Source organism: Clytia hemisphaerica, unplaced genomic scaffold (genome assembly GCF_902728285.1).
Source record: "Clytia hemisphaerica strain Z4C2 unplaced genomic scaffold, Clytia hemisphaerica genome assembly, whole genome shotgun sequence".
Lineage (NCBI taxonomy): Eukaryota > Metazoa > Cnidaria > Hydrozoa > Leptothecata > Clytiidae > Clytia > Clytia hemisphaerica.
Window position 1 is genome coordinate 997,853 of NW_027103917.1, and position 14,022 is coordinate 1,011,874.

At 37.0% G+C, this 14,022-nt stretch overlaps 1 protein-coding gene across 1 annotated transcript; it reads left to right on the forward strand.

Annotated features, from left to right (window-relative positions):
* The first annotated feature begins 3,796 nt into the window (after nt 1-3,796).
* On the forward strand, nt 3,797-10,689 carry LOC136809354 (transient receptor potential cation channel subfamily A member 1-like). Its single transcript, XM_067065873.1, has 10 exons — nt 3,797-3,929; nt 4,444-4,638; nt 4,946-5,230; nt 5,445-5,843; nt 6,349-6,510; nt 6,853-7,190; nt 8,239-8,499; nt 8,700-9,299; nt 9,507-9,719; nt 10,108-10,689. Exons 2-10 carry the CDS (start codon nt 4,446-4,448, stop codon nt 10,324-10,326), a joined length of 2,670 nt encoding a protein of 889 aa, XP_066921974.1. The 5' UTR covers nt 3,797-3,929; nt 4,444-4,445; the 3' UTR covers nt 10,327-10,689.
* Nucleotides 10,690-14,022: the final 3,333 nt, after the last annotated feature.

The following is a 14,022-nucleotide window of genomic DNA, read 5'->3' on the forward strand; positions in this document are numbered from 1 at the left end:
TTTTGACTTTTTCTCTCAGTGTTCCATCACCGTCACCATAAGATGCCAGCTTCTTCTGATAAGCTTCCACTTTTAACTGTTGTTGCTTGACAAACGTTTTCATACTATCAAAATGCACTGATATCTCCCGAAATCTATAAAAAATTTCATTGTCGTAACGTCTGCTTTAGAGAAGAAACTCATGGATTTTCAACACGCCTCCCTTCTTTTCAATTCTTGAAAACTACCACTTGTTATCAAGGCACTGTGGTATAGTGGCCTTTGACCTTGATTTTCGCACAGGGCGACGAGTGAGGTTTGATTCTCACTCGTAGCGGTCCACTTAACAAACGAGAGAACCTTCGCCCAGGTGAAGCCATGCGAGGGGACAGGGTAAGGGGCATTCATTCATTTAAAGCGTCAAAAGTTCCGAAGATGGGCTTCAAAGCTAGCTGCAATTCAACTATAGATATAGATATAAATAATTTCTCCTTTTTCCGATCGCTCAGATCCTTGAGAAAATATAGATGTCGATTCACATCCACCATTTGATATAAACTTACATTTGTTTTGTGATTCTCTTCTTTTTTGCTTTCACTTTTGACCAGCTACTTAAGAATCACGAAAAATTTAGAAACGAAATTTTAAAACGGACCATACCCGATCATTTATTATACTTCCTGTCCTTCAGGTAAATAATAGGGGGGATGTTATTTTGCAAAAATGGCGTAAATTCTTAGCCCATTTGTCAAAAGTTGCCTTTGGGTATAAAAAGAAGAAAAAATTATGTTAAAACCCTATGGTACCCTTTTCAAGGTTGCCACGGGCAGGGTGGCACCGTGGCTCCGCCAGCAAAATCGAAATTTCAAAAATTTTCAAAACATAGTGAAGTGACCCCTCATTTGAAAGGTATTTCATGCTGTTAAGAAAATCAATATAATGAGGTTGAATAACACTGTACAAAAAAGTAATTTCCAACAGTTGGCAAAATTTTGAGGATTTTGCTAAAAACGCAATTTTTTGATCGTTTTTCTTAAGTTACTTTTGTGAGAGTGTTTTTTACCATTACAATATTGATTTTCTTAATCAGCATGAAAATACCTTTCAAATGAGGGGTCACTTCGCTATGTTTTAAAAATTTTTTGAAATTTCGATTTTGCTGGCGGAGCGGCGGTGGCACCCTACCCGTGGCAACCTTGAAAAAAGTTCCACAGTGTTTTTACATGAATTTTTCTTCTTTTTATACCAAATGGCAACTTTTGACAAATGGGCTTAAAAAATTAGTCCTAACATCCCCCCTATAAATAATCAAAGAAGAATTACCTGTTTAATGTTTCGTTGATGTAATTTTCTTGTCTAACATTTTCATCTTTCAATAGCTCAATATCAGCCAACGCATCTTGCATGGTCCCTTCGTAACCTTCGTATTCTGTTTCGACAACACGTAATTAGTAGAAAGCTCTTGTTTCTCTTCACTTAGTTTAGACATTGCCGATTTACACGTCTCGATTAGTGTTTCTAGGGAGCCAACTTCTCTCTTAGTACATCAGATTGTGCACAAGAGTCAGTTGCAAGGGAGTACATTTTCTTAGCTAATTCATCGCTTCCAAAGATTTTGCTTTCAGCTTCCTTCAGTTTTTCAAAGCACAACCGAAACCGTTCTTTTTCTTCTTTAATTTCATGTTCAAGAGAATCTATTTGGGTCTGCAAAGAGATCTTATCGCGTCGTTCAACTTCCAACTTTTGATCGACCTCTACTTGCCTTTCAGTCAATGTTTGAATCTCTGCTTTCAGTGAGGTATTTTTGTTACGCAACTCTTGGCATTCTCGAGATGACTGGTCTAGTTTCTGGATCAAACTGTTTTCACGATCACCTTGGGTTGCCAATAAAGCTGTTGCATCTGACAATTTCTTCTGTAAATAATGGTAGGTATCGTCGGAAAGTCTTGTATTGGTGCTACTTCCTTCACTGGTGATCACATCTCCCATGAACGGGTTAGTTCCGCAACCCAACTCTTCAAGAATACGTTCATTACTGAGGTAAGTCTCATTTTCATTTGTATTTTGCGAATACATTCTTCAAAACTTTCACAATTCATGAAAACATTTTCTAAAATTGCGATCTTTTCTCTAGCTTGTGTACATGTCAAATGAATTAAAAAGAATTCGCTGCATTGGACCAAACGGAATACACGTTCGTCGTGAAAACTTTACGTCACTTCTAAAAATAAAAATGAATAAACACTACAGTGTCATCCGACGTCAGAAAAAACGGCGCGAAAATGCCTTTCCATTTATTTCGTTCCCGATGATCAACACGCAGTTTATGTTTCGGAGACGAAGGATATTGAGGGCTACGGTAAGTGATACAAAACAAAGTCAATAGATTATGTAAGGCTTTAATATCGCCTTTGCTCACATAAACAGAAGATGGTATTTTGGTGTTTTTACCATCGTCCGGCAAATGGACGGTGATTTTGGAGACATGTCAACTTTGCTTTATACCGCCCCCTCGATTTATCTCGAATACTTACATATGGCTATTAAAACTTTAGATAAAATGTATTATACCATTCTGTGGCTTAGTTTGATGTTTTTTATATTTTGTCGGAAATGATATTAAGAAATGAATGTAAAATATATTTGAAAAAATTGAATAAAAAGCTTTTCGGCTTACGCCATCATCAGTTATCATACAAGTAAAAAGAAAGTAACAAATTTATTGAAAAAATTGGAAAAAATGTGAGTAATTAAAAGCAATAAAAATTAAGTGACGATAAAATATATTACAGTATAGGGAATTATTAAAAAGCTATAAATATCATATTATAGATATTAAGAAAGGATCCTGTTCAAATGATTATATCGAAAAGTCGATATTTCTCTCGACTAGTTGGCGGACGCCTTGCAATGCTTTAGTTAAGCTTTCGGACAATAATTTGAATCTAACTTCCAAAGATTTATGTCCGTCTCTGTTCTGCTCATTCAACATTTATATGAAAGTACTTGAAAGTACGTTGGAAACACTTCTTACATTAATGAAGATCTCAAATGTACTTTTTGGGGGATAAGTTCGTCGGAGAAGAAATTTGCTTAATAAAACTTCGGTCATAAATTCAATATTTTGGTCGCCTTTTTCCCCGCGATAGAAAAAATCTTAGCACGAAACTCAAGTTTTAATAGAAATGTGCATTTGTTGACTCGTACCTATCTGTTTTGGAAAATTTTATGATAAGTTTCTATGTCTTATTTCCGAAGAAAAAGAGCATTAGGTATACATTTGCAATGGAGTTTACCCTTTTTTAGAGCAAATATTTTCAAAACGGTAAGAGTGACAAAGTTCTTTGAATTGAATTGGTTTAATGAATTCTTAATGTGGACTTTCTCTTTCACTATTGTATCGTCTCCTCTGAATCGAATATATTTTGAATTATTTTGAAATCTTATGTAGCATTCATGCAAATTTTATATCAAATCTAACTTCTCTATAAGAATATTTTTACCCTTTTTTCGATTTTCCATGGATCGGAACCATATTTCATTACAGATAATCTTCTACACATCGGGGGAAGTAAGGTATTAAGCTGACAAAAAAGGTAGGTCTTACTTATATACATATTCTACTTTGATATTGCCAGAATATATGTGCTCTTCTTTTTAAGAAACTTAATTTTTCAATAGAACCTTAACTTCATTAAAATATTTATCAACCGAATAAGAATAACACTGTATGAATCGGCTATCGAAGTTTTCTCCTTTCTCTTTACTATCTTTTTCAGCGTGCGGTTTTCAAAGAACAAGAAAGTCAGAAGAAATCAAGTACTGTATTTTTCGAGAATTTTGATAACCTCTGCACATTGGAATATACCGCGTTCTGTATTTTGTCATGAAGAAACTAGTGTGATACTTCTACTTGAAACCTGACGGCAAATAAAGATCTACTGGTGACGGTAAGCAAAAGTAAACGCTTTTTGGTTTTATTCGACTTTTGGTTTTATTTGAGACCTTTTTATTTATCTTCTTTTTTGCTGTTCTTGCTGGTTCTTGTCGATTTCACAGACCTTACCTTAGAGAGACTTAAATTTTGCAAAAAGTGACCATCAGAGAGGCGATATTTGAAAACTGTCTCCCCTTTAATAAATTTTCATGACTTCGATTCGATTTTAAGAGACTTTGAAAGGTAAAAAAAGCTCCTTCGTTATGATCCGTACATACCAAAGTACCCAAATATTCCTAATTAAACTCTGGTCTTAAGTTTGGTGGCTGATGAGTCCAGTGCTGTCTACCAATGTAGTTCTCATGGGCGTAATCCACTATTTCTAACATAATAAAAGATTATGTCCGTGAATCATTTCAGGAACGTCAAATTTAAAAAAAAACATTAATCAGTTTGGAACATTTGTTAGATAGCAAGCACATGATTTTCCGTCTAATAGTGATCATATTTTTGTTTTATCTCACTAGCTATGTTTTTGAAGTTGGAATCGGCTCGAAAGAACGAAAGAGACGAAGAGAACATTCCCTTAACGAGCAACAGATCGACAATACACTCGGGGCGTGAACAATTCCCACCTCCAGCCGGGCGGAATTTATATACACCGCCCTTAATTGTCAAAACACCGGATGAAGACTATCGAAAACAGTTCAACTCAACATCAGGTACGATTTATTGGCTAGTGCTAGGTCGCGGCAGCTACAAGGTTTTACTGTAGGATTTCCATCAAGAGCAAACTGCATGTTTAGTACCTTTTCAAGTAGCAGCTTTTCAAGTTCTGAGAGTCTGCAAAATATGAGCCAGAGTGAAGAATCTTGCTAATGTTATCTACATTTTCACATTCAAATTTTCCTCTAAGCTGACAACGTTTTGTTAAGAACTCTAGATTTATTCTCCCTTATTCCCTCGTGCCTCAATAATTTTGTAACCGCTGAATGATATTTCGCTAATTCTTTTACCTGTGACTTGTAGCAAAAGACGGTACTGATATAGGCTATCTGATGCGTTCTCCAAAACGACAAAATGGTGGACCGTCCAATAGAAATCATCGAACCAGGGACCATGTTGATGCCGTCAACTTTCGAAGACGAAACAAACAAAACCAAAGATCCGTTCAAAACAAACGATCCGTTATTGAAGAGCCTTTCAGACGCCATAATTACAAAAGCCCGGCGCCTCTCGATGAAGCACGCATTTCAGTCAAGCAGCGTACGCTTGAAGAACGCGGAGAAATCGAAGGGCATGATCTTTTGACAGGTAAGACTTTTCAATATGTACATTTTCAACAATAGGACGAGTATCGTCAAACATAGTAAGCGATCCATTGTATAGATTATGATCTTACTAAAACACTCACGACATAAACGACTTGAATAACTACAGTTGAAGTTGAATGAGTAAGATTATTATGGATAATAACGTGTTCTTTGATGATATCGAGCGTGCTTTATCACTTACTTCTTACCAACAGGCAATCGTGGAGCATCGATGGGGATGTTGGATAGCGATGGGAACAGTAGCGACAATGGCGAAACTACATTACGAAAAAAGAAGAATACATATATCAAGAGCAAAGAACTCATCACTTATTTTGCACAACTCGCTCGAAGTAAGAACCCTACCGATGCAATAGATCTCAAGATGGTGGACCGTCTCATTCGCAATGGTGCCAACCTCAACGTTACCGATAAATACGGTCAAACGGTCATGCATGAAGTGGCAAAGAACTGGCACACTGACGTCGCAAAATATCTCATCAAGCGGGGCGCTATTTACGACGCCAAAGACCGTTATGGGCGGACACCCCTTCATCTTGCATCGGCTGTGGGACATGTAGAAATGATTGATTTTTTAGTGGGTCAAGATCACGGTAAGTTTTATCATTTTTTTTTTTTTTTCGATAAAAATCTTTATGACGGTTTTAAGTCCCTTACTGAAATGTATAAGGGAATTTCGCTCAGACTTTAATGCGTTCTAATATATGTTATCCGATATTACAAATCATTTTTGTAGAATTCGACTTTCTTTCCCTTACAGTTTTGCCTGTAGTCTATGGCCATAAAGATTTCAAGGGCCTGATTTGCTTATCCCCTTTAAAAAAATTCTCTAAATAATACTATTTTTGAAGCTGACTATTCTTGTCTCGGTTTACTAAGGAATGATCCCTTACTTAATATCCTATTACGCCATTGCGAGGAAAGGTCGACCAAAATCGTTGTATACCTTATTGATCGGGCGGTTTGTGGTGCTATCAATGGTGCACGGGTCGCGGCTTCACTAGATCCCTACTGTTTCACAATTAAAAGAGGACGTATCGCACTCATTCCACTAAATGACTGTAAAAGGCTTTGATTCGTAAACTTGAACATTTTCAGAGAAACTAAAAGACGTGACGAAGGACGAGCGTCAGACAGCGCTTCATTACGCAGCAAAGAACAACTCAGTAGGAGCGTTGAAAGTCCTTTTGAAGCTGGGTGCGTCGATGAACGATCGAGACTATCGATTACGTACTGCTCTCCATCTCGCTGCTGAAAACGGTAATATGCTTTTTTTAGTAATAATTCTTACTTAAGAGTGATATTTGCTTGACTTCATTTCATATAAAACTATTACAATGTCAAAAAACAAACACTTTTTACCAGTGTTTTTGTCCGGTTGACACTTTTTCAAGAACGAAATTCAATTTAACCTTTACATGTCCCCTGTTTTTCAAATGAAAATGGAGAACTAGGGGTTTTGGAAGGCTAAAAAGAAATCGATTGAACGGAGGAGTTAAAAAATTAGCTTTGTTTTGGAAATGCCCCCCCACAGACTTGTAAGACAAAATTATTCTGTACTCAAATATTTCCTTGAGATTACTGCTGCTTCTCGATTTTCAGGACGTATTGAAGCTGCGCGATATTTATTGAGCAAGAACGCTCCATGTGCAGTGTACGATGATCAAGGTGTTTCATGTCTCTCCATCATGGTTCAGAAGATGCCTGGTGTAGCCTTCCTGGCCTTGCAACAATTCTACGCTGAAGATCCTGCCAATAGAAAACTATATTGCTATTTGAATTACTTGGAGAAGAAGTTGTTAGCAGATGAGGAGTTGCAGATCAGTTGGAAATATTTGACCAAGATGGAACGAGAACGTCAAAAACGTGAATTGTCACTGAATGAGATGGTGACCAAGAAACAGATCAAGAAAGGTGAACTTGCCAAGTCCGTCTTGGAGGTGAGCACTCTTCTGTTAGAATATCTACCTCGAAACTCTTCTCTTGGACATCTGAATCTTCTTGGCTAAATTCCTTTTTTTTGGACCTACCTCCGGGTACCCCGGTGGAGGTTCTATAAATTAACCCATGTCCGTTCGTCCGTCCGTCTGTCCGTTCGTTCGTCCGTCCGTCCGTCCGTCTGTTACCAGCTTTTCTCAGGATTGGCTCATTAGTTTTTTCTGATTTTTTGCGCAATGATGCAAAATGGCAATGCCCAGAACGTGACGGAGTCTGATTTTTGAGAAAAAAATTATTTGGGCAAATATGGGCCAAAAACTACCTAAAAATAGGGTTTTTTGGACTTGGAAATTCCCTTTAACCAAATAAGAAAATATAGCTTTTCTCAATGTTGACTCATAATTTTTTTCTGATTTTTTGCACAATGATGCAAAATGGCAATGCCTAAAATGTGTCGGGGCCGATTTTCGAAACAAAATATATTTGGTCAAATTTGGGCCAAAAACAGCTTAAAAGGTTTTTTGGGCCTGAATGGTTTAAGTGATTTTCGTATTTGGGGAAATTCCTTTTTACCATTTTACATTATTCAACACACAAGATTTATTTTTCCATTCTGAATTTTTGTATAATTATTGTCACTTTTTTCTTATTTTCATCTGATGTTAATCATTAGGTAGGTCCATTCAGCATGTTGCTTGTTTTTTCTTGAATTCCTCTAAATCTAATTTTCCCCTATTTTAAACCAAATATCTGGCTCCTTGAGGTGTGTTTCATGGCTGATTTCCTTGAAGGCTCAAGAGGGATTGATTCAGCTGTAAATATGTTTGGGCACTCAGAAGTTAGACAACAACCTCGTTACGATATAGTCTCAGTCAACATCGGAAGGATGAGAATACGCTGAGGAAACGAGGTTTAGTAGATGTGTGTTCGGGAAAATGTCACTCTCTACCATTTATGTACTATATTGAACGCATCCTCTCAGGTAGGGGATACGATTCACTCTCCCCTTCAAAAGATAATAACGAGTTTTTTTCTTTCGTTCATGTTCAGAAAGTAGTTGAGCATTGGGAAGTATCTTTAGTAGTCCATCCAGCCATTCAATTATTAATAAAAAAGAAGTGGATGCTGATTGGTCGAAAGGCTTCAATTTTCAGTCTCGTTCTCAACGTCATTTACGCACTTTTATGGTCGGCAGTTGGCGTCGCAACGCCGGTAATGGGACCAACAATTTATCGGCCCTTTTCGCTGTGGTGGCATATTACAGTGCTTGAGGTGATCGGAGTTGGCTTGACCATCTATTTCATGGCTACTGTGAGTATATACTCTTTTAAGTTTGTCATTGAGCTCGTACAGAAAGAAATCTTTTTACAGTATCACAGTTTTTCCGAAAATTTCATAATTTCTGCTACTTTTGTTTTCCGATATTCACGAGACATGAATTTACTGATGTTGTCTTATGGTGTAAACTAATTAAATATTCTATACGATTTTTCTCTCTCGATCCTTTACAGCACATTGTGGAGATCCAGATCGACAAGCGACGTGATAACGCTTATGGGAAATGGGTGATCGCACAAGCAGAACGCGACCTCAAATATTGTCATCCCAGGTGGCCTGAAGAGAGACGTCACATTGATGACACCATTGAAGCTATTGGAAATCGAAAGCGAAAGCGATATTTCTCCGATGGATGGAATTGTTTTGATTGGTTCGTTTATTTGTTGGTATGGGTCGTTATGGCAACTCGTTTATTGAACCTCTTACTGGAGGACGATAAATTGAAATATTACCACATGCGCATCTTCTCTCTCACACTTATCTTCATTTGGCTTCGTCTATTACGCAGACTGAAACCTTTCCCTTACTTCGGGCCTTTCATTATCATGCTGGGCTACGTCGTTATAGATACCATGAAATTTCTGGTCTTGTTTTTATTGATTTACATTCCGTATTGTTGCGCTTTTTGGATGATCTTCGGCGGACCACAATTACGTCATTCCAAATCATTTCTTCACGAGATCAATGATATGGTGTATGATATTTTTCAAATGTCATTAGTGGGCGAGTTCAAATGGAAAGAATTTGTGGAGATTGATGAAACATTTGCACAGGTATGCTGATAAAGTACTTTTTTACTACATATTTTAGGAACCAGTTCTGTTGTGATTACCGAAGCTTTCGATAGAAATAAATAATTACAAGCCGTTTCTTGGAGTGAAATAAACTTGTCAGTCTTACCGATTTTTAAAATAAATGAAATCAACGAACAACATTTTATTTCAATCCTCTCTTAGACTTTTCACTGTCTTCTGTTTCAGCTTTTGACGGGTTCTTACATGGGTTTGACGTCAGTGGTTGCCATCAGTTTGTACATAGCTTTGTTGGCGACCACCTTTTCTCGGAAGTATCCACAAAGTGTAGCCATGGCGCTCATCATGCAAGCGGAAAGATGCGTACAGGTGGAACGAATGATCCCTAAGAAAACACACTTGAACATGAAAGCTTTCTTCCACGAAGACTGTGCACCTTTGGTAAGAATATCTTAGAGGAAAAGAATTATGACGGCAATTTAATTTGGCAGTTGAAAGATATTTTTTACTAGAAATCATTGTTGAATAAGAATTAAACTTGTTTTGACACCTGAAATAGCACGAGTATGGGAAACGGTTGAAAAAAATCTAATTTGGTGGACATTTAATTAAAGGATGGTAAAAATAGGGCATTTTGAAGGGAACTTAATTTGGGGGATATTTTATCCAATATACGGGCTTGTCTCTTTTTCTATCTGCGATCCCACAACAAAAAAATTTAGTCACAAAATTTAAACAGATAGCCCCGCTGCCAATGCTTAGTTCGGATGTGATCAAGATTTGCTATGTTTCGCTAGATTTATATTATTTCTTAACGATTCTTGTCCAGGTTGAGGAAATGAAAGGTGAATCAATCTCTATAGCAACTAACAACGCGACGTTGAGCAAGTTGGATTTCAGTCGTTGGAGAGGTCGTCATGAAAACGAAATCGATGAAGTTCGTTACAGTATGAGAGAATTGAATAAAAAGCAAGATCGTCTCGTTCATCAGTTCAGGTTTATTCTCGATAACCTTGACGATGATGATGATATGGTCAGTGAAATATAGACTTTTTGGCTAAATCATCTGAAATTTGGTTTTGATAGGCGAGGTGAATCATCGTCAGTAAAATGAGGCAATGATTTTTCCTGAATCTTTTCATGAATATGGGACGGACGAAGCAATGGAATCTTGAACTTTGTGATAAAGACAATATGGGAACTGGGGTTATCCACAGACTACAGTTTGTGATAAGAAATTCTTTTGACGTAGCAGTTATGGTGAAACTTTAAACATTTATATTTCAAGACACTACTTTTGGAACTGGGGTGAACATTCACAAAATAAGTGAAACCATTGAGCCCCTTTTAACGGTTAAAATAGTTCGGTCTCTTTACTACAAATTACGTATTGTAGAAGCTATGAAATTCAGTACTCTCGGGTACCTTATAGCCGGGGGGGGGGGGAAAAAAATCTCAAAAATTAATAAGCGGGGGGGGGGGAGTTGGAATAAGAATGTCCTGGGTGGAAAATTAACGAAAATTTTTTAGTGCTCCCCTCGGCTATTAGGTACCCGAGAGTATATACATACATAGACTCTTGTTTATAATAAGCTATCTAAATTTGAATATTAAATATCTAAATTGTTTCTCTTAAATAAACTGGAATTAAAGAATATTTGAATTCTAAGCTAAAGGCCTCTTTTGATAGGCAAGTTTTATGTAATGAGTAGAGTTCAGTATCTTTCGGGTGCGCCGAAAGACACAAAGACCACAAAGTCGTCTTTTACACTAGTGTAATATTGGTTCCCTTTCGCATATTTTACACTTTTAAATCAGCAGTTAATTTGGGAATTTACCTCCCCAATTGGCCCCTGATTTTGGTCAATCACCACGCTACTGGTAGACTTTCCATAAAGACTGCAGACCACAGACGGTTATTACCGTTATTACCCTTTTTCAAAGGAAAAAATGGAATCCGTTTTTTTTTTAATCTTTGCAACATATTAAGGCTTGGGGACTCACAACCTGAAACGCTTTCTCGTGTCTCCACCCCATTGTTCTTTTGATAGCATTTGTGCTTCTCTCACTTTTATCCCTGGGACAATGGACCATGCCCATCCCCAGCGGAGCTTTTTTGAAGGGGCGCCGAAAAGAGGATTTTTTAAACGCCCTTATCTTCAAAATTCATACTTTATGCGCCTTAAATTGCGCCCCAGGACCAATTTACTGAGATAGTTTTAAAATATTTGCAATTTATTTCGCTCGCTTCGCTCGCAATACAGTTAATTGCTAACTTCTTTGCAATCTAGCTAATTTACAAGTTTTTTTATGTACCAATTTGCTGACAACAATATTGAAATCATAAAACATCAATTTTTTCGCTGGCTTCGCTCGCATTTGTTTCTTTAAGTTTCTTTTCACTCTAGCAAGTGTCAAATTTGTCTATTTTTATTTAGTAATTTAGAGTATCTTGGCAGTCGATTTTTAAAATTTTCTATTCGGCCTCAACCATGGTGGGGCCTGTTTTTCCCTTTTCCATTCATCAAAGATATATCTACTCTTCTCCACTAAATATTTCCTTCCTCGTTATGCCTAGGCAAATGAATTAGTAAAAGTTTAGAAACTGGTGGGTGGAGGCACCACTTTGAAAAATTGGGGGGGGGCGCCATTTAATAAAAATTGACTTTGGCCCCTCCAGAAAAATTTTCCCACAACGCCACTGAACTGCGTGGTTCATGCACAAATCTACAATTCACATTATACATTGCAAACGCATAAGGCTCATGCATCGGTTTGCCTCCACCTAACTTAACCAAATGAACAATATATGCGTCATCGATCTTCAAAGGTGTTTCCCAGTTGAAGTGAGGAATCATTCGGCCAATGATCCATTGCGATAACACATACCCGCCACCACTACAATAAGAATCATAGATTTTGCCAGGCCACTCCTCAAGTGATACACCATACCTACCCTTACCTTCAGGCGGCTGACCCCGCATCGTGTTGCCTACGAAATCTTCCGCTTGCCATTTTGTGTTCAAGGCTTTCGATAAACGTTTAATGTGTATAAAAACATCATCATCTGTCTTGAAAACAAAATGGGATTTTGTATGTGTCCAATACAAGGCTGCTATGTTATTTGTTCGACCCATCAATCAATTGTTTGAACAAAATACTCTGATCCCGTTGAACAGTTCCAACGTTAAAAATAACTATCCATTCATCTGTTATATTTCCCCAAAACGATTGATTGCCCTATGTCTGACGTATATAATTGCGTCTGTCGAAATGTTTTGCGAATGACGTCACCAATATGATGAATTTGTACCTCTTTTGGCAATCTGATTTGACGTGGTCAACCGGGACGTGTGGTCGAAACATTTGTGTTTCGTTTGAGTTGGGTGTTCTTTTGCCAATCAAGATCATATTCAACTTTATTCTACGTGAAATTTTGTACCTGGAAATAACAGATATAAGAGAAAACTTTGAAGTGGTTTACTATACACATGAATTTGTTTAGTTCAATTAAAAAGGGTTGTTTTTTCGAAAAAGTCGAAAACTACTTTCGAATAAAAGTATTCCCATAGACGATCCTACCTAAACTCTCTAAATAAATCAATTCAATTGTAAGCTTGGGCACTCGTAGAAAGTACTCAAATTTTTTGAACAGTCAGGTATTTCAAAGGTAATCATGCTGAAATAGATACAAGGAAAAATCCTCTAACCTGAATTCAAGAATATCGTTTTACATTTCAAATGCCGGCCATTTTCTTTTCCGCGAAGTTTCGTCTTCTGTCGGATTGCACTCTTCACAACCATCAAATCAATCAAAACTTTCATTTCACTCCCTTCTAATAAAGCACGTTTGTTTTTTGCTCTTCTATGAGATGCAGTCAAATCTATGACCCTGGGCCTGGTTGTTCAAAAGTGGATTAGCGGCCGATTAGCTGAAGTCCGGATTAAATAGCGATTAGCGCCGATTAACGAAAATTTGTCTCTTGTTCAAAAAATATCACGATTAAAAAAGCGATTAACTTAGACTTGAACACCCCAAAACATAATCCTACTCGGGAGGTGGATTAAGGAAAGATTAACCTTTCCACCACGCTGTTTTGTATATTTTCACGCTGTCCCCACGCAACATTTTTTGACAAAATGGACATGTTTGGTTATTTTGTCATAACTCACGAACTAGAAATCTTTTGATAAAAAACTTGCTATCCCTGGAAAACTAATTAAATTCTGCAGCTTTTAGGTTGGGTACCAATCAAAATAAAATACTCTAACTAAAATGGTAACTCCACATTTACCAAAGTTTTTTTCCTCATTTTTCGGTAATGTCACTTTTTTGGTATTTTTCACTTCCTATGCAAAAAAAAGTGGGGGAAGTTTAATTATTAAATCTTTCTTTAGTATTTCATCATTATATACTTACTCCTGAAGCCATATACCAAAAAGTAGCATCCAAAAAACATTCTACTGCTCACAATGGCTTTCCAAACATCAGTCACTTTTCTCAGAAATCAGTGTTTTTCTGTCGGCAGGTCCAAAATGCATAAAACATAATGCATATTGCATAATGCATAATGCATAATATTTGAAAAATGTCAATTTTAGAGCCTATAATAAGGAGAATTTTAAAGATTATACTTTCAACAAAACAAATATACCAATTTCTACCAGAAAATAAAGGGTAGAAAGCTGTAAATTTGAATTTTGAATGATGAAGAAAATCCATGATCCACTGAAAATGCTTGTC

Excerpts from the sequence above, each read along its gene's own strand:
- LOC136809354 (XM_067065873.1), top strand. The coding sequence starts at position 4,446 with ATGTTTTTGAAGTTGGAATCGGCTCGAAAGAACGAAAGAGACGAAGAG. Across the intron at positions 5,231-5,444 it reads AGGGCATGATCTTTTGACAG|GCAATCGTGGAGCATCGATG; the intron begins GTAAGACTTTTC and ends TCTTACCAACAG. Across the intron at positions 7,191-8,238 it reads TTGCCAAGTCCGTCTTGGAG|AAAGTAGTTGAGCATTGGGA; the intron begins GTGAGCACTCTT and ends GTTCATGTTCAG.